General features: G+C 37.2%; 1 protein-coding gene across 1 annotated transcript; it reads right to left on the reverse strand.

Moving 5' to 3' along the window:
* Positions 1-1,028: 1,028 nt before the first annotated feature.
* LOC132559104 (myophilin-like) lies at positions 1,029-15,335 on the reverse strand. Its single transcript, XM_060223718.1, has 4 exons — positions 15,230-15,335; positions 3,052-3,167; positions 2,375-2,579; positions 1,029-2,068 (listed from the first exon to the last, which is right to left on the reverse strand). The coding sequence occupies exons 1-4, from the start codon at positions 15,239-15,241 to the stop codon at positions 1,883-1,885; spliced, it is 519 nt and encodes a 172-aa protein (XP_060079701.1). The 5' UTR covers positions 15,242-15,335; the 3' UTR covers positions 1,029-1,882.
* Between the last annotated feature and the right edge of the window lie 6,113 nt (positions 15,336-21,448).

A 21,448-nucleotide genomic window follows, 5' to 3' on the forward strand; every position in this document is an offset into this window, starting at 1 on the left:
GAGAATAAGGTCGATGTTTCATATATGCTGGTCGAATTCATACAACAGTGAATACCATACCCACCTTCTTTGTGATCGGCCCCTCTCAGTACATCCAACCGTTCGTAATCCTGTCCATCAGATCAGACGATTTTTATCAATGCTGTATATCAGAGAGTACAAAGCAGATAAAAGCTGTTAGTGTGTAGGACCTTGTCAGGGTTTGAGTATATCATAAACATTGATATCGACCGATACTGAATGGGTTTTTTTTAGAAAACTACCCTGATGTATGATGTAATAACACTCGAGGCTTATATGGCTTGTAAGGTGGCGTGAGTTTTGTCTAAAATATTTTATAGTATAAATCTTGTAAGTCATCTTCAATTCCTTGCATCATGATTTAAATTGTATTCTTAATCTTTTGTGTTCTGGTGTATGTCTTGTGATTATTCAAAATAATATATAAATCCTATATGATAAAACTTTTTTATATTTGATATCTCCTACTGTTGTTGTTGTCGTTGTTTTCTTCTTTTTTATATACAATATAAAAAAACGGAACTGCAACATCCAATAGAACTAAAGGCATACACGAGAACTGTTACATTATCAACAGTGTTCTGGTCTAGGGGACGTTACTACTGCAGAAATTAAATTCTATTAAGATCGATAACTCTGGTTATGCTGCTGATGTGCTTGACTGTGTAAGCACTTAATTTGTTTGGTTCACTCCGTCAGCAGAGAGGGTCATTTTTAGGCGGGGTTTCTTTGAAATAGCTGGTGGTCCGCTCATTGAACAACATATGGGAGACCCGTCACATGTCATCTAAAGTATTACAGGTGAAGTGATATGGCCAGCGACACAACAATAACTTCAAAGTTTTTGAGAATACCAATTCCTCCGAGTAAGGATCAAACCAAGCACCTCGAGATCTTCGGCCGAGATCGCTTACAACACTACTCATAAGTCATCGCGGCTCTCGTATTTTTATTTATCCTTATTGTTACATAACATCTAATTAAATAAAATGAAAATAAACGTGATGTTAAGATGATATGATTTTATTTATTAAAACAAACCATATTGATACGAATATGAACAAATAAAAATAAATCTATATGACCATGAAAATAAATTCTGGAAATTACACACATTCGGTTCTCCGCTTTACCGAATAGCTTTTAATTTTATTGTTAAGAACCTCTAGACATTCTGTACATTGCTACGAAATCTATAAATAAATCTACTCTAACGTTTTAGCCCTATATAGAGGACTGACTAATATCTCAGGTGAGAAAAGGTAACGGCGTGGTTGGTCTGTTGGGAGGAAAGGCCAGTTGTACTGTTGTACAATGTGTCATTAGTATAACGCACAGTCGTTTCAATCTTAAAACGAATTCTGTTTGTGAATTTAGATAAAAAGTTATTTGACTTTTAAATATTTCTAAATGGTAAGTTTCTGGATGAAATGAACAGTTATTTTGGTTGGTCTACATGTTATGTTAATAAATAATCGTCACATTCGCCATTTATTCTCTTTCAGAGTCGAATAATTTAATTTCTCGTCTTAAAATACATAATATGATTCTAACTACGCCAGGACACAAATGATTCTCCAGAGAAACACAATTGTATGTGAAAAGTGAAAAACATCCACATCCCGAAATCCATTCATAAACTTGTATATTTCTCCGGATCCTTGATATCATAAAGATGACTTTCTTCTGCTATTCTTCGATAAACTTCCGATGTTTTGTTCTTATTGAATTAAAGATGAAGTTAATTCCTTTTGTCACATCTAGAAAACTAAGAACACTTCACTAGTAAGGTTCCTTTGGATTAAGATAGACTAGCATTCTTTCAAACGTCTAGATGACCTGGTATATTTCCTAATATGACCTAATCCATGATTGAACGTTGTTTGCCCATATTAAGGCCTGCTTGTGAAGCACCCTCGTTGCTGCCATATTGTAGGCTGATGACGTTTCGCCCCTCCCTCAGTTGCTCCTCCGTAAATTCACGTTCTTGCTTCTCGGCCATTTTTGGTCCAAGTATCATTCCCTTGTAGTCATCTCGCGTCTGTGCCTAAACCAAACGTAAACAGAATTTACACTAAAACATTAAAACTAAAATTAAGTTCTATATACGATAGCGTGGTTAATAACAAACGTTCAAACGACTCTGATCAAAACATATGATGTTGTCATTTCAGTGTGAAAACTAGTGATTATTCTCAGTTTTTTTTTTATTTCAATTCTCTGACAGTGTTAACCAAATTTTCATCTCTCAGATGTTTGACATGTTTGTGTCACATTACAATTTTCTTCGAGACCCGTACCAAAGTTTACCATTATTATGTTTCAAAACATTTCGTAACCGGAAATGACGTACCACTCTCGCCATTGCGTGAATACACAGCGTGACTTGGGGAATATTCTTCCTCTCCCAGAGGTCAACAGTCTGGAAAACCTCTTCCGCTGGAACTCCATACTTTTTTGCGGCGTCCTGGAATCGTCCAAGGTTCTGCATAAGAGCGAAACCGCCTCCCTTTCTGTCGATTTTCTTGATGCATCCGGGCATCAGATTGTTCATCATACTAGACAAAAGATAACATACAAAATAGATCAGTATTGTCTGTCGAAAGTAGTCAAAGTGTGTGTCAAAGTGTGTTATATTACGACAAAATATTCCATACAAGATAATTAGATAACTAAACGAGACATGTGTTTTTTTTTCGAACTTTCGTTGAATAAGATATACTTACAAGGATTCGATGATAAAAAAATTATTTCCTTTACAATAAAAATGCAGTTTATAGGAGTGGAGGAATTTCAGAAATGGTTTTGGTTTTATGTTCCTTACGGATAAGTTATCTAAACCGTATGCTGACAAATACAAACATAAACCAATTCTGTTAGAATTAGCCACAACGTTTGATTCAAATTGTCAGATATATATTAGAATTTGATTTAAGGACAAATTAATAGTTTTCAAAAGAATTGATGTGTTTATCTATAACCGGAAGTAGCAACAACCGGAAGTCAATTTTCCTACGTCAGTCTACTTACTCGCACAGTATGATGCCGTCTTTAAGGACATTCTCAAGTCCGCTCTTCTTGTCGATAGATTTTCCATAGTTAGATTCGACCCAGTCCAACGCCTGTGCCTCCAACTCAGGATCTCGCTTGAAAGACAAAAAAAGGAAAATGTAACAGCTGTGTTTATGGGTTTGTAGAATTGCTAGTAACGTTGCTTTTTTCAATTTTTTCATCATATTTCATTATTATTTAAGTTTTTCAATGGTGTTAGTGTTCATTTTTCTACCAACGCTATCAACATGTTTAAAATGTTGATATATTTGATATTATTATCTAAGTTAGAGTTTGTTTTGTTCTCGATCATACCATTTGTCGTAATACGACTGTGAATACATATCTCGGCCATACCATTTGTCGTAATACGACTGTGAATACAGTTCCTGGTCATGCCATTGGTCGTAATACGACTGTGAATACATATCTCGGCCATACCATTTGTCGTAATACGACTGTGAATACATATCTCGGCCATACCATTGGTCGTAATACGACTGTGAATACAGTTCCTCGGCCATACCATTGGTCGTAATACGACTGTGAATACATATCTCGGCCATACCATTTGTCGTAATACGACTGTGAATACAGTTCCTGATCATACAATTGGTTAAAATATACTGGTGAATACATATCTCGGCCATACCATTGGTCGTAATACGACTGTGAATACATATCTCGGCCATACCATTTGTCGTAATACGACTGTGAATACATATCTCGATCATATCATTGGTCGTAATACGACTGTGAATACATATCTCGGCCATACCATTGGTCGTAATACGACTGTGAATACATATCTCGGCCATACCATTGGTCGTAATACGACTGTGAATACATATCTCGATCATACCATTGGTCGTAATACGACTGTGAATACATATCTCGGCCATACCATTTGTCGTAATACGACTGTGAATACATATCTCGGCCATACCATTGGTCGTAATACGACTGTGAATACATATCTCGGCCATACCATTGGTCGTAATACGACTGTGAATACATATCTCGGCCATACCATTTGTCGTAATACGACTGTGAATACATATCTCGGCCATACCATTGGTCGTAATACGACTGTGAATACATATCTCGGCCATATCATTGGTCGTAATACGACTGTGAATACATATCTCGGCCATACCATTGGTCGTAATACGACTGTGAATACATATCTCGGCCATACCATTGGTCGTAATACGACTGTGAATACATATCTCGGCCATATCATTAGTTGTAATACGACAGTGAATACAGTTCCTGGTCATACCATTTGTCGTAATACGACTGTGAATACATATCTCGGCCATACCATTGGTCGTAATACGACTGTGAATACATATCTCGATCATACCATTGGTCGTAATACGACTGTGAATACATATCTCGGCCATACCATTTGTCGTAATACGACTGTGAATACATATCTCGGCCATACCATTGGTCGTAATACGACTGTGAATACATATCTCGGCCATACCATTGGTCGTAATACGACTGTGAATACATATCTCGGCCATACCATTGGTCGTAATACGACTGTGAATACATATCTCGATCATACCATTTGTCGTAATACGACTGTAAATACAGTTCCTGATCATACAATTGGTTAAAATATACTGGTGAATACATATCTCGGTCATATCATTAGTTGTAGTGAATACAGTTCCTGGTCACGTCATTGGTCAAAATACGCTAGTGAATGCATTTCTCGGTCATGCCATTGGTCGTAATAAGACAGTGAATACAGTTCCTGGTCACGTCATTGGTCAAAATACGCTAGTGAATACATTTCTCGGTCATGCCAATGGTCGTAATAAGACAGTGAATACAGTTCCTGGTCATGCCATTGGTCGTAATACGACAGTGAATAGTTCCTGGTCATACCATTGGTCAAAATACACTGGTGAATACATAGCTCGGCCATATCATTGGTCAAAATACACTGGTGAATACATAGCTCGGCCATATCATTGGTCAAAATACACTGGTGAATACATAGCTCGGCCATATCATTGGTCAAAATACACTGGTGAATACATAGCTCGGCCATATCATTGGTCAAAATACACTGGTGAATACATAGCTCGGCCATATCATTGGTCAAAATACACTGGTGAATACATAGCTCGGCCATATCATTGGTCAAAATACACTGGTGAATACATAGCTCGGCCATATCATTGGTCGTAATAGGCTTGTAAATACAGAAGGCTTTGCTTTCGCTTGGCTAGTACAAGGGACATACTGTTGTATCCTTCCTTTGTCTTACATCTTATATGCTTCCATTTTGTCTGGTTCAAGGACAATTGATCAATGACAGTTGATCCAAATATGATTCCCTTTATCTCTTTCCAGAATAATTTCCCTGGTGATAAGCTAAACTATTCCACTATATCTTTTATTGGGTTCGAGGTTAATGGCGGGTTCGAGGTTAAAGATACGGATTCTGGATAACGCCCAAACGAATACACCTAACTTACAGACGGAGTTACCTCAGAGCCGTATTTTCAAACCTGAATTATTACAAATAATACTAAATAAGTGTTTGGGGTTTTTCATAAATGTCTAAATTTTTCCAATAGAACCGAGTTGTGAGAATAGTATGCTCTGTGTGTTTCTTTTTTGTTTAGAACCGGATTTTTTTTCATTGAAACTCGTGTTCTGGCAAGTTAACAATGCTGAGCTTGGATGTTATCGGTTGTATTGTGTCTTCACCAACATAGGTAACACACGCTGTGATACCACACCATGTTGACGCAGTTTATACACGTGAATGCACGTGAGGTCATGGATAATATCACTCTCAACTTTTTTCCACGTTCATTTGCTAATTACACACCTACAACAACTTAACCCCTGTGGTCTGAACGTACTTCCTAACGCCAAACATCAATTTCAACATGTGAATGAACATGTGTGCGTGTTTCATTATTACCGATTCCACATTTCGCCAACTCGGCACCGCTATGTACACGGTTTTCCTGTGGCAGCGTGTACACTTTTCTAGAATGTAATGGACTTGGAGCTAGAACAAATAAAAGTAACTACATTTTGCCACTAGCATGAAACTTGACGAGAAAACCGTCGGCTGTGAATCTCTGAAATTCAATCTGGCGCCGTGCCATGGGAAACACGCCTTTGTAAATGCATGTTCTACATATCAATTAAAGCTATGGTCAGGTGCTATAATCTTCTGTATAAAGGAAACGTTGATTGTATCAATATAATGGTCGTCTAGCAGAGCCGTTGTACAGTCTACAGGTTCGCAAAGTATACCAGGCACGCTAAGCATTTCAAAGAAACTTGTTACGGTGTGATTACAAGCACGGTGGTTACTTCGCCCGGAATAGTTGTAAAACGAAACATTAATAGTAAGAGAATGTAAAATATTCCTTAATATTGATGTCAAATCTCTCATTACGTTACATGACACAGGACAATCATAAACATATGTCGTAAGAAGTTTCCCAAACAAGGTAAACAAATCAGTTATATATATATATATATTCCTTAAAATTCCAAAACAAATGATTAGATCCTTCATTTGAAATGTCCGCGTCATACCTTATAGTAAAATGAATAACCATATTGCATAATAAATAAAAATGGATGGATGGATAGATGGGTGGACGGATGGTTAAAATGCCAATCAATTTATCATTTAATCAATAACGAACCACTCAATCATTTTGAATTTCGTTGTGTAAAAGTTTGGTTGGAAAATCTTCGGTTACATATAGTGTTTTATCATTACCAACAAATGGTGCCAAGTCTGTTATGTAGTAGACATGTGTATTGTATTTATCTGTTGCGAGACATTTTTGTAGATAAGTGGTTGTCGGTGCAGTGCCAATTATACACCGTGGTTCTCTACACAGTATTAATATGTTAGTATCAGTGCCCGGATGTGCCCTCATCACGCACACCAACAAGCTGATGCCGGAATTATGTGGAGTAAAAACAACAAACAGACAGGGAAAAGTCAGCTGTATTTCTGTGTAGCTCTACCTCTTTCCTCTTCAATCCTAAATTATCAGACCGTCTTATCACAAACCTTGAACTTGCTTCGACATCATAACAAAACAACAAATACAACCAGATCGGTGTTAAACAACACAAAATGTTCGTGTTGTCAGCTGGATGAAAGGCACGAAAATGGTCACCATCTTGTTTAAAAATGATTTCATTCTGTTGGTGTACTGATGATTACACAATTCGAATTTAGAAACAGGAGCAACTTTTTTCAACTTTTTAATCTGAATCTAAAATGGGAACCATTTGATAACTGCACAAATGTGTTACAGTAGTCCGGTCAATTAACGTGTAGTTTTGAGGGAGGTTCGGTCAACTAACTTTTCATCCTCCAAGAGTCTTTGTTGGCAATATCAAATATTTATAATAACGGTGGACACGACAATCCTGATAACTTTATCAAACTTCGAGGTGTATTTAGGTGACATTGTCACCATACTCAATGTTTTGGTGTATGTTAGTTTCCTTTACCAAATAAACACATGTATAATGTTATTCTTCATCTACTGCATGGTACTCTGTATCGTAGATATAAGAAAACTTAAGAGTAGGTTATTTCTGTCTCCTCTCTCTGTCGGCGGCCATGGCTACACCCCCGTCCCCCTTTCCCCTGTCTTTTCTTCTCTTCTCCTTAAGCATTCTTTCACCGAGTTGGTAGAACAAGTTGCCCTCCACCCCCGCCACTCCTTTTTTTTGTCTCCGAAATACCGAATCTGCCAGTGTCTGATGTATCATAGCAACCTTACATCTTTCTCTAATGAACTTATCTCTGGAAAAAGTCAAATATCTTCACGTGCTGTAAACATGACGAAACAACTACGATGGGACATTCGATAAAGACGTATCATTGTTACTATGTTAAGGAGTTATGTCACCATGCTGTGGTATGTTTTATGTCCGATAGTGACGTAAATACACATGTTAGTGATTGTAAATAAAGATGTGCACAAGCATTTATTGTCGGCACCTGTTTGAGTCGTCAGTTCTCATAATGCACGTACTTGGGTCGCGCAACGCACGTACATCGTTTGGTAGTACACATGTATGTATACATCCATTGTCAGATAACGCTTAGTATGTGTACAAGTATATTACCTTATAGTGACGTAATCGTCTTATCCTAAGGAGTTCTGTCAAAACAGATTTTATGAATGATAATTTGGTCCAGGATTGTTGACATGAATGAAGAATTTGAAGTATAACTGATTTACATGAAAGATACACCTTGAAGAAGAATGCTGACACAGTAGATTGTTTCCGACAGAGAAATTATGTAGCCTGTATATCGACAGACATAAACCAGGTATAGAGAGGAGACGTTTTTATTTGTTTCTATCTGTACTATAATCTATGCAGTTTACCCTAGCAAATATGTCTAATATTGCAACTGCTACTTAATACTTGGGAGAAACTTTGTCCATCATATCCGGTTCTTTTGTTTAAAGAAGGGGAGTCCGTGTGATGTCATCACGTATTCAAGAAATGTAATGCATGCGTAAGTTTTATCGATTTCAACTTCATTGCACTCAAAAATAAATCTTATTTCAAAAGGCTACATGATGTACTCTGCATACCTGACGGGAGTGGATCAATCACCTTCTACTTAAATGTCGTTTTCAATATATTGCATGGGTCTTTGCGCACGTCTAGACTTATGAAATAAAGTGATCACGTGATCGGTCGTTACAAATTAGACCCAAGCAATGTACATTTTACTTTCATTTCACGAGAGCTCTTATAAACAATGTAAACATTATATTGGCTATGAGTAGGAGTTTTGGCCACCTACACCTAGATATATTACGTCATGGAAATAACAGGGAACACACGCCCTACCATAAAGTTTAGATGTCTTGTTCCTATCGAAGTGGACGAGACTTAATCTATCTAAAAAATAACAAGCGCATGTAACGATATACAGCGTTATAAATTTTAGTCACTAACTCGGTCCACATTACAAGACTCAATCTAGATATTGGCTTTGTGTGTGGTTGTGTATGAATTCCTCTAATACCAACACATGAAGTAATTATGATACAGGCGTAGTGCTCATGAAAATCTTTATCCCGGCAATGCTATTTTTAAAATCCGATTACATTAATGTACGTGTCGATAAAATTAATACTTCTTTTCTTTTATTTATTTATTTATTAATTAATTTATTTTTGTCGATAAGGTTTAATACTAGTTCTGAGTCTCGAACTTTACGACATTTTTATTCATATATAAAATGATTTGTATCATAACCAATGGACAATGTCTTTCCTATATGTACAGCACACATAATAAAAATGGCATGGAATTGTATATGAAGTGCGCAATAGCAATAGTGAGGAAAATTGGACGGAAAAGTGCAAATTTGGCAGTCAGGAAAAACAGTAGAACGTACAAGGTTTATGTACAAAGTACATGAAAACCATCTGTTCTCTATATGTAACAGTTGAGAGCGATGTTATCATTTGTAGGAGTTAATGGCTACACCAAGCCATTCCATTCTATTTTGACCTCTCTACCGAAACTACAGGGTTCACAACAGTCATTGTCAACCTCAATAAGGGTTATTACTTTTCATTTGTGTGTAGAATTTATTTTTGGTTCGGGAATGCGAACAGGGCAACGGCATGTATGTGAGTAGGCAGATGATGGGGAACAATCATATACACGTTTGTGAAGCCATTATACTAACAAGTCTTATTCAAGGAATGGTGAGGAAAAGACCGTTATTATATGTTGTATGTCTTGGATGATGTTGGAGACACCTATTGTCAGCCAGATCTACCTCAACAGAGAAGCGCTAACGAAAAAAATCCAACATTAACGTATTACACATATATAAAAACATATCTAACTTCGTCTTTATTTATTTATCTACTTCAGCAAGTCTACTGGACATTGAGAAACAACAGAGTAGACTTGCTCAAGTCCATGGAAACATTTAATGAATACCACAGGAACCGGTTGGGAACGATGAAGATGCAATAGTACACCATTCTGTATCTGATAATTTGTGGAGGAGATGAAGAGCAGAAGGCTAATGGCAGGCCAATGAAGGCAATTAGTCGAATCCTCGTAGAGAAACTTCGACATAAAGAGTTAATTTCTAAGATAAACATCAAGTAATCAAGTTTGACGACCCGCAAACCCACAAAGAGAATAGAAGCAAACAGTTCCGCTAATGGTTTTGCGTTTTGTCTTAATATATATATATATATTTGTATACATATGTTTATTTTTCAAATACATTTCTTTTGATAAGGTAAATCGTGAACCAGTAGCAGTGAAATTGTTTGCTTTGGTAACATAACTGTAACTTATGAATATCCGGTCCATTTTTTCCAAAGTGGTCAGTGCACGTTTGACCCGCACATTAGGACCGCTGATAGCGCCCACTATCGTGTTTGGCCAGGCCCTTTATCTACGTAAACACAACTACCGTGAAGGACTATCGCCAAGACTTGATTCCATGTCGAAATGTCAACAACCCATGTCGGAACTCCAGTGCCACCGCTGCCTTCCGGGACACAAAGCAAGAAAGTATTTGAATAAAATTATGTTGATTTATTCGTCCAGAAATCCAAAATTATAAATAACCAGAATATAGATATGACTGGATGCCTTGTCCTGAACAAAAATAGTGTCACAAGTTAAGTTATCGATGATGATGACGATGATGATGGAACTCTACCGGAACAAATTCAGACACACTCTTAAAAAGTCGCTCTCTGTTTCTAGCATAATTTGCCTGCATTCTTCGATGTTTCAAAGTTGAGGGCGAAAGCGACTTGTTATTTCAGAAGAAAGCAGCTGGAAGCAACGAAACTAGTCAAAAATACTCGCAACAAATTCTACACAGAAATAATCGTTCACTTCAGAATTCTGTACAGACATGATAGAAGTGTGCCGTATTATATACATCAGTTACCCCAGGAAGCTTAACTAAGAACGCCGTAGACTAGACATTAGAAAGTATCCGTTTTCACAACGAATGGTCAATACGTGGAACACTTTGACTGAAAACGTTACATCACCCAGCACACTCAATACATTTAAAGGAAATCTGCACGAACGTTGGAGAAAACAACCCAGCAAATTCAGACCAGACAGCTATCGGGTTTTCCGGAACTAAAAAAACACAACTGTGATGGGTAAGAGATGCATGTGCCGACTGAAAGACAACAGGTTACAGTTATGGCAAAGTATCTTATAGGACTAGAGATGGTGTCAGTTTGTTTTGGTAATCGCTGACATACGCATGATAATCATTATGATAAAAACTTCATTAAGCCAGAACCTAATATACATTTGGTAAGACCTTTTTTTATGTAACATCTATCGTTATACTGCATATTAATGACATTGTTAATAACACCACTGACAGAAGGCAAAAAGGACAGTCAAATGAAATCCCTGTTTTTCGAAGTTCGAAAATCAGTCAGTAAAATACTAGTAGATGCTAGTATCTTTTTTTCCCGCTTAAATTAAAATCCCTCTTCATAACAAGCGTATCTGCCCATGTTAAGATTTCATTTGATACAGCAAAATCATTTCATTAATGCTAGCCCACCGTATGTAAGATTTTGAGAGATAGCTGCGTAGTGGTACATGGATCAAGACTCTACGAGTCTGAGAAGAGCCATAGATAACCTCGCTATCATCCCGCTGAAATCTACATAAAAAACATGGCGGTTTCTTGTTTATTGCTTCTCCGATTTCGCCTACAAAACGGCGATGACGTCATCCACTTGTAATCTTGTAATCGACAACATCAGGGGATGTAGATGTGTATTTCAGTGTTCGTTTTTTTTCATTTGCAAGCTTATCGAGATAAAATCTTGTGTTTAATGTTTCAAGGAGTCCCAGCTTTATAGATATTTACGAATACATTTATAGACGTTCTAGGACGTTTTTTCTTGTCCAGTATAGACTGACTTGACACACCATTTACCATACAAATACAAATGAAAAACAAAAACTGGAAATAATAAGAATTGTTGATATATTGATCTATTGCAAAGAAATACAAGGAATTCAGTAAATTGCAGGCAATTGGCGAAGGCTGAGAGCGTTAACTGAATATAACTGGAAAATTAGAAAAATGTATGGATGTGTTTGAATTCCTAAAAACTTCAAATTGAAGGGAACTCCAGCATTGAAAAGAATGCTGTGGGCATCAGTTTAATACAAAGGCACCAAACTAAGGAATACATTGATAAACAGTAGACATACAGAGATACACTGGAACAAAGGTGTATGGAAACAGACAAAAACGTCAGGGGTAAACATGTTTTTGCAATGAGCCGTTATGTATCAAAGCTAATGGATAATAAATAAGGCACAACGGCTTGGAATGATAAATCGTAATCAACGCAGGTTAGGGAAACCGCCACGCCCGGAAACGTCATTGTGAAGGGGGAGGAGGTGGTGGTGGAATGAGGGGGAGGAAATCCTGTGTACAGGAATAGATCTACAGTCCTAAATATATGGTTCTTGTCAAAACAGCAACATGTACTGTCTGCTGATTAGTCTGGAGTGGAGGGAGGTTCTATAAATAGATTTCCTTGTCCATATTTTCTCCTTATTTCATTTTCGATTTTCTGAAATATTGTTTCGTTCTTTTGTGCCTACTGTTACCGTGACTGGTATTGTCGTTACGTTGGTGTGAGCCGGGTTTCAGTATTGTGGTTGGCACCAGATCAGCTGTTCAAGTGCGTATACTTGTTTTCTTCTTTCAACTCCAAACCTTTCACCTTCACAAACATCCCTTATCAAATGTTCCCGTAGCCGAACTCATATTCAGCGCTCAGCAGAACGTTTCGTTCAAACCATCCTTTGTTCGTGAATATTGTGTGACTACCAATACACATAAAGCATCACTGTTTCACCAACATTTGTGTATAGAATGATACTCTTTGTAGGTATGGTATTGGAACATCTGGTAAAGTGTGAAACTTGCGCTCTTGTTGAACATGTACAATGCTAATCTAACAACCAAACTAAGGACTGCTGGTCAAAACCTGATAAAGATGACAACGTTATGATTTTGACGTTAGAACTTAGTCCCTTATTTTCCAATCACTATTTCGAATTGAGCTCTTTAAACGGCTGGAACCGATCTGTGACCTTTTGAAAATATACTCGGCCTTTTAAACCCTTACTCTTCTTTATTGTCATGTTTTCGTTTCGGCGACCATGCAAAACAATTCTTTTGTGTAACTTACACGTGTTATACTGAATATAGCTCTACTCTGACAGGTATATCTGCGTCTTTACAGATACGCGTGATATGTCGACACACGCTCCCAAACTGTAACGTTTTTGTAGCAAAATTTCAATTCCGAGAGGATCTCAACCCATATTACCCAGTCGTTATGACGTTGACTCCTCGTTGCAATAGTCACACCTGGAATGGGCGCTTCCTTGAATTATCGATCGCAACATCTCGACAATTTCCGCAATAGCTTCTTATAGTCCGAGCCTTTACGGAAATTGCCGAGATGTTGCGATTGGCAATCTCTCACGAACTTAAAAGCAACCAAAAACAGACAAAAAAGAGAAAAGAAACGGATTGGTTCTTTACTTCTTAAAAATTTCCAATTTACATAACTTGAATACGACATTTGGAAGGTTAAGTTCAGTTTAGAAGGTAAAAAAATGACGATAGAAGAAGCAAGATGAGATTTTATGGGGACGTAGGGGCTTCGTGTGGACTGGATATCGATCCAACATAACTATATTGGGGTTCCATTAATCGTTCTGTACTACAGTTATCCGGAGACTTAGAATGACGTTAAAATAAGTTAGAGTTCTGAGAAGTAATGACGTCACGAATTTAGTACAGTAATAGTGTGGCAAAGTCAAAATATTGTAGTTCCTTATAGAGTTGAATGTATAAGTTCTGATAGATGTTTACTTGTACAGGACGAGAAGCGAGATCAATGCATCAGATTTCTCCCTCGCTCCTTTCCGCCAGTGCCAGATGTAAGTAGAACTTGGCACTATACTTTCATCGCGATGATTTTATTCTGATCACAACACAAAGGTAAATCGTCTTCAGAGCACGAGATGGGGTGGGTGGGGGGGGGGGGGGGGGAATGACGTCAACGGTATAATATAGGCCTATGTCGATAACATATCGGGTGCAAGGAATCCACGTATCTTTGACGTCATTCATAACTTGAATATGTCAGACTCATAATGCCATTGTATAATTTGATGTTCCTTTTATCTAAAGAAAATAAAATATTTCTGTCAACTTCAAACATTTCTTCAAACGTTGTCACGTGTACATGCAAAATTAAACTTTATGTTCAAACTTAACATTACAAGAAAAAACATCCAAATTTTCCATGTAGTAATTGTGAAAGTCCCCAATGTACTAATGTAACATTTCAGTATTAAGTAGTCACTGAAAGTTCATAAATAATTGTCTTAAATTCATGGAAAACGAATTCGTATCCATGAAATATGCAGCTTGTCCTCATCAGTTTGAGAAACAGTTTAGCCCCACTAACCTCCGACCATCAGTCTCTCTGTTAACTCATATGATACCCACGAGGCACATTTGTATCGACAGAAAACACCTTTAACCAAAACACCAGCGGAGGTAAAAACTGGTGCTTAGTCTGAAGTGGTCGGCCGTCTCACCACCTACCAATTAATCCGCAGTAAACAGACCCTTCACTGTATCGTTTCTGGGCACTTTAAACACAAGTCTACGCTACAAGATCAAGACCTCCTGCTAGGCGGCTCATAGTAAATATAAAAACCTCTTTCACATCTTTAATAAACTTTGGATTCGGAGTTCTTCTAATATAGAGATTTTGTATCTTTTCTGAGTATTTTTTTTATGAAAAATTGCCATTATGAATTGAACTACACTAAAATTCCCACACAATAACATTGATTTTATGAAAGCTAAAGTAAATGAAATATGAATCCAATGCCCCTCCTCCCCATTTCGAAAAACATCTAATTCATCTGCTTTTTTTATCTTTTATTTCAAATTCTGAAATCAACTTAAAAACTTAATATAATTAATTTTCATTTTCGTCTGAAATTTTGCTTTTATCATTGTTTTTATTGACGATATATTAAAAAGTGGACCTACCTTTGGTGGCATTTTCGTTCCCGAGTTCCTTCACTTTTCACTCAGTCCTTAGAACTACCGTCAGATGTAATATGAAAGATAGATATTGCCAACAGGAGGTACCAAACTAATGTTACTGGCTCTCGCGCCGGCTGTTCCATAAATAATTAGGGGAGGGAAGGTATTCGCATTATCAGCTAATAACTACACAGCAATTAGGGCGTTCGTCATTAGTTATACATATACAAATATACGATGCACGTGCATAAAACCAGGTCGGTGTAGGTCAAACTCGCATCGTTTTTTGTTTGATTGGCAATAATTATTGTTTTAATCTAAATCTTCTCTCTCCTCCTGGCCGTGAAGAGTTCCAATGCCGCTTACAGATAGTGGGAGTTTATTTCTGAAATAGATGGGAGAGCGTAAAATCGGCAAACATTACGCACATGTTCCGCACGTACAATCACTCTATCTCCTGCGAGGTCACGTGAACTCAGAAATGTTAAACGTTCGTGCCGAGTGAAGATAAAAGTTCCAAAATACACAGACGTCAAATGTACGTATGTGTGAAAAGGAGATTACTTTGGGTCTACAGTACATTTACAGTACCTCTCTGCCTAAATGGCATTTTAAACGTGTACTTCTGATTTTTAATACCATTTGCAATATTTTATTCATTTACCGAAATAAAGTTCTCCGGGGATTTTTTTTTTTTTGTAATTAGTTTTGGGTTTGTAGACTTAAGATCGAGTTTTGTTAATACATGTCTTTGTGTTGATGATCAACAGTGAACATTCCAGAACACCCTAACTTTTTTTGTAGTACATTTTCCCATTATTTATCTCAAACTCCATTTTTTGTGAGAAGTAGACGAAGGGTTGGATATCTTTTAAGTATTTCTGTACAATGTAAGCATTAAATGTACAGAGAAACCTATTCAGTCCCAACCCTTTGCTTCCCGGAGAAAATACATTGAACTATCAGCTTGCACTTGGCTATGAAGGTGACCTCAAACTTTCGCGTCCGAACCAAGGTACAACGTAATAGAACCATGGTTGTCCTAATGGATGGCGTGTACACTATCCACTATGCCACCAGTGAATCCGATTTATCCGAACCATTCCAGTCCGGACATACAAAATCCGGTGTATATAGGTAGTTAACCTTCAATATCACACTATATATTTATATATAATTTTGTACGTCTGCTTTAAACATCCTGTCGATTCTGGTCTCGATTATAATAAATGATGGCCTCTATTTATCGATACATACATTATCCAAGTTCAGGTATTTTTCCGAGCTTGCAGTTTGAAATAATTCAAAATTCCGTGATGTCCTTTTACTAACGATCAAATGATATTTTAACAGATGAAAACTTCGCGATCTGGATGTAAAGAACATCTTATACATTCGTGTCTCATTATTTCACCGAAAAAAATTGGTTACCACGCGAAAATAAACGGCTGTACGGTATATATTGAAGATCTGTAAAAGCAGACTACAATTGATATCAACTCTTCTCTCCATCGATTAGATTTATATTGAACACTGTAGATTTATAAAAAAAAACTCAAAACTACTATGGTGTACATAATTTCGGAAATACGCCGTTTTGAAATATATGACTTAAACTGTAGACTTGTGTACTTAAACTGATCGACCCGGTGGTCATCGTTAGTGGTCACTACTCTAGTTGTACAGAGTATAGTACATGTTCTCACAGCTGTATACTTAATGCTTGTGTTACTAAGACAATATAGGAAAGGGTCAAATTATCTAAAAACTGAAACAAAATCCTGAGTAAATACAGTAAATTAACCCCCAAACAGAAATCACATGGGTCGCTCACGTGTCGTTTTTGACAAGTATTGGTAGATATCGTAGATAGGGACAGCAGCTAATAGAAAGCTGATTCTAGATGTTGTCGAACATAAAATCAACGAAGCGTGCTGCTTCTATAAAAAATAATTTGTATGATGCTGGCATGAACAAACCTGAAGCTAAAACTTCTGTTTATCAAACTAAGCAGATTCAATATTAAAGAAAAATAAAGGATTTTGTTTTGCAGACATAACTTTATATTAGAAATACTACATTTTCCCTATATAAACACGGCAAATCTAATGAAACGTTTCTGCTATTTGTATGGTATGCAGTGAAATCGCCACACAGAGCCAAGAACTCGCACGCATTTATTTAACAGATTTTTTTCTGAATAAACATGAACAAGTGTATTTCGTGGTCATTAAAGTTATAGTAAGCTTGAACTATAAAACAAACGTAAATTTCTGTAGAGTGTGTATGAATTATATACACAACGAGTTACCTTCATTGATAACATCAGTGTGATCACACAATCCACAATTATTCTTAAAACATGATAAACGTTTGAAGGAGTTATGTACCCAATGATTAAACTAACTATTCTTTTAATAGACAGTACAAGACCAACACATCTGATAACGATTACGTTTTGATATTTAAGTACCAACCGTGAAAATCATCAAGGGTTCATTAACGTTTGTTTTGATTCTGAAAATAGCTATACAGATTTGTTACAAACACTAAAGCGTTTGTCTGACGAGGATTCTGTGTTGATACTGACAGCCTTTTGATCTCGGCGATGTTGATTACTGATATAAATCTTGTTGTAAGCAATTCGACATTTTTTTCAGATTATGTACATTCTAAGCGCGCGTGTACAACATAGACTTTCACTTCCTTAGAAATATCTTAAAATCTTAATACACCTCTTTTGCCTTCCCTTTGATGAAGGATTTCGAGGTACAGCGATTTATTACAATTATTTGTTTGATTTTGTGTAGCGATTGGTGCATCACGCACTCAAAAATATTAAGAGATAAAACTGAAATTATATAACATAAAATAGTCCTCACGAACTGATTTCAGCTGTTTGAGTCTGCAAAAGACATTACAATGCATATAGAAAATATGATTATAGTGATCGGAATGTTCGCTCTGATTTTTAGTATCGATTACAATGACAAAACTCTGCAGGTAAAATTATATAATATAATCATAGACTTTTGATAAGTCTAATACATGGCTTTATTAGCTAAAGATAAAATATCGGCCGATAGTGAAAATTATATAATAAATAAGGGATTACTTATAGTAAGGGGTTGGTATAAAACAAGGATTACTTATAGTAAGGGATTGGTATAAATAAGGGATTACTTATAGTAAGGGACTGGTATAAATCAAGGATTACTTTAGTAAGGGACTGGTATAAAACAGGGATTACTTATAGTAAGGGACTGGTATAAAACAGGGATTACTTATAGTAAGGGACTGGTATAAAACAGGGATTACTTATAGTAAGGGACTGGTATAAAACAAGGATTACTTATAGTAAGGGACTGGTATAAAACAGGGATTACTTATAGTAAGGGACTGGTATAAAACAAGGATTACTTATAGTAAGGGGTTGGTATAAAACAAGGATTACTTATAGTAAGGGGTTGGTATAAAACAGGGATTACTTATAGTAAGGGGTTGGTATAAAACAAGGATTACTTATAGTAAGGGGTTGGTATAAAACAAGGATTACTTATAGTAAGGGGTTGGTATAAAACAGGGATTACTTATAGTAAGGGACTGGTATAAAACAAGGATTACTTATAGTAAGGGGTTGGTATAAAACAAGGATTACTTATAGTAAGGGGTTGGTATAAAACAAGGATTCTTATAGTAAGGGGTTGGTATAAAACAAGGATTCTTATAGTAAGGGATTGGTATAAAACAAGGATTCTTATAGTAAGGGGTTGGTATAAAACAAGGATTACTTATAGTAATTACTTATAGTAAGGGGTTGGTATAAAACAAGGATTCTTATAGTAAGGGATTGGTATAAAACAAGGATTACTTATAGTAAGGGAGGGATTACTTTAGTAAGGGACTGGTATAAAACAAGGATTACTTATAGTAAGGGGTTGGTATAAAACAAGGATTACTTATAGTAAGGGACTGGTATAAAACAGGGATTACTTATAGTAAGGGACTGGTATAAAACAGGGGTTACTTGTAGTAAGGGACTGGTATAAAACAGGGGTTACTTATAGTAAGGGACTGGTATAAAACAGGGATTACTTGTAGTAAGGGACTGGTATAAAACAGGGATTACTTGTAGTAAGGGACTGGTATAAATCAAGGATTACTTGTAGTAAGGGACTGGTATAAATCAAGGATTACTTGTAGTAAGGGACTGGTACAAAACAAGGATTACTTGTAGTAAGGGACTTGTATAAAACAAGGATTACTTGTAGTAAGGGACTGGTATAAAACTCAATATAACGGAATTAAAATTAAATATATGTTTTCCTGGTCGGAACCTAAAATCCTAACTTGTACAAATCGCGATACTGACTTAAAACCCGAGATGTCATTCATATTGTCTTAACTTTACAGTCTTATCTCACAGAAGTAGATGTGTTTTACATCTATTGCAGCAGACACAAGTTATCACTGTCACAAGTCTTGTATCCCTTGTGCTCACACCCGAGGAGAGACATCAACATTAACAACAACTTTTTCCTAGAAACAGATTGTTGTAGTTTTCATTCAAAGTAAACGAATTTCAATAAATTTTCTTTGGGATTAAATTGTGGTGATGTTTCATATCCGTATGTGCAAATCTACGTCTGTAAGCATATAACGCTCGCTTTGGGCACTGTTCTATCTTCCGTTTCTTGTCATTCTATTGCAACAAGATATGATAACTCATGATTGAGGCTTCAATATCTTTATGTAGGACTGGAAAATAGATAACATACCCGTATCTACCATAGTTTGAAAATCATATACGGCTGAATGAACATATATGGACCAAAACGAGAGTTACAGCGTACAACGTATTTATTTCCGTGTAAAAATTGACATTGAATGGACATTTCTCATGCAGATTTGGCTCTGTATGATAATGTCACATATACAACCATTATATTGTGACAGTTGTAAAACTCAAGATTAACTAGAACAGGTTCACTAAATATAAGACCAACTGAAGGTCGATATACTCGACACTCCAGGGGTTACGTTTACTTTCTCTCTCTACATCCCTGGAACCATCCTCGACACTCCAGGGTTACGATCACTTTCACTCTATGTACTCCTGGAACCATCCTCGACACTCCAGGGTTACGACAACTTTCACTCTCTGTACTCCTGGAACCATCCTCGACACTCCAGGGTTACGATCACTTTCACTCTCTGTACTCCTGGAACCATCCTCGATATTTCTGAGGTTACGATCGCTTTCACTCGCTACATCCCTGGAACCATCCTCGACACTCCAGAGTTACGATCACTTTCACTCTCTGTACTCCTGGAACCATCCTCGATACTCCAGGGATTACGATCACTTTCACTCGCTACATCCCTGGAACCATCCTCGACACTCCAGGGGTTACGATCACTTTCACTCGCTACATCCCTGGAACCATCCTCGATACTCCATGGGTTACGATCACTTTCACTCGCTACATCCCTGGAACCATCCTCGACACTACAGGAGTTACGATCATTTTCACTCGCTACATCCCTGGAACCATCCTCGATACTCCAGGGGTTACGATCACTTTCACTCGCTACATCCCTGGAACCATCCTCGATACTCCAGAGTTACGATCACTTTCTCTCACTACATCCCTGGAACCATCCTCGATACTCCATGGTTACGTTCACTATCACTCTCTGTACCCCTGGAACCATACTCGACACTCCAGGGTTACGTTCACTATCACTCTCTGTACCCCTGGAACCATACTCGACACTCCAGGGGTTACAATCACTTTCACTCTCTGTACCCCTGGAATCATCCTCGACAGTCCAGGGGTTACTCTCACTTTCACTCTCAGTACCACTGGAACCATCCTCGACAGTCCAGGGGTTACAATCACTTTCACTCTCTGTACCCCTGGAACCATCCTCCAGGGTTACGATCACTATTACACTCAGCACTCCTGGAACCAACCTCGAAACTCCAGGGTTACGATCACTTTCACTCTCTGTACCCCTCTAACCATCCTCGATACTCCTGGGCTTACAATCACTTTCACTCTCTGTACTCGTGGAACCATCCTCGATACTCCAGGGTTACGATCACTTTTACACTCTGTACTCCTGGAACCATCCTCGATACTCCATGGTTACGATCACTATTACACTCTGCACTCCTGGAACCATCCTCGACACTCCAGGGTTACGATCACTTTCACT

The sequence above is a fragment of the Ylistrum balloti genome, unplaced genomic scaffold, assembly GCF_031769215.1.
Source record: "Ylistrum balloti isolate Yb309-2 unplaced genomic scaffold, AGI_CSIRO_Ybal_v1 Utg369662, whole genome shotgun sequence".
In the NCBI taxonomy this organism is placed as follows: Eukaryota; Metazoa; Mollusca; class Bivalvia; order Pectinida; family Pectinidae; genus Ylistrum; species Ylistrum balloti.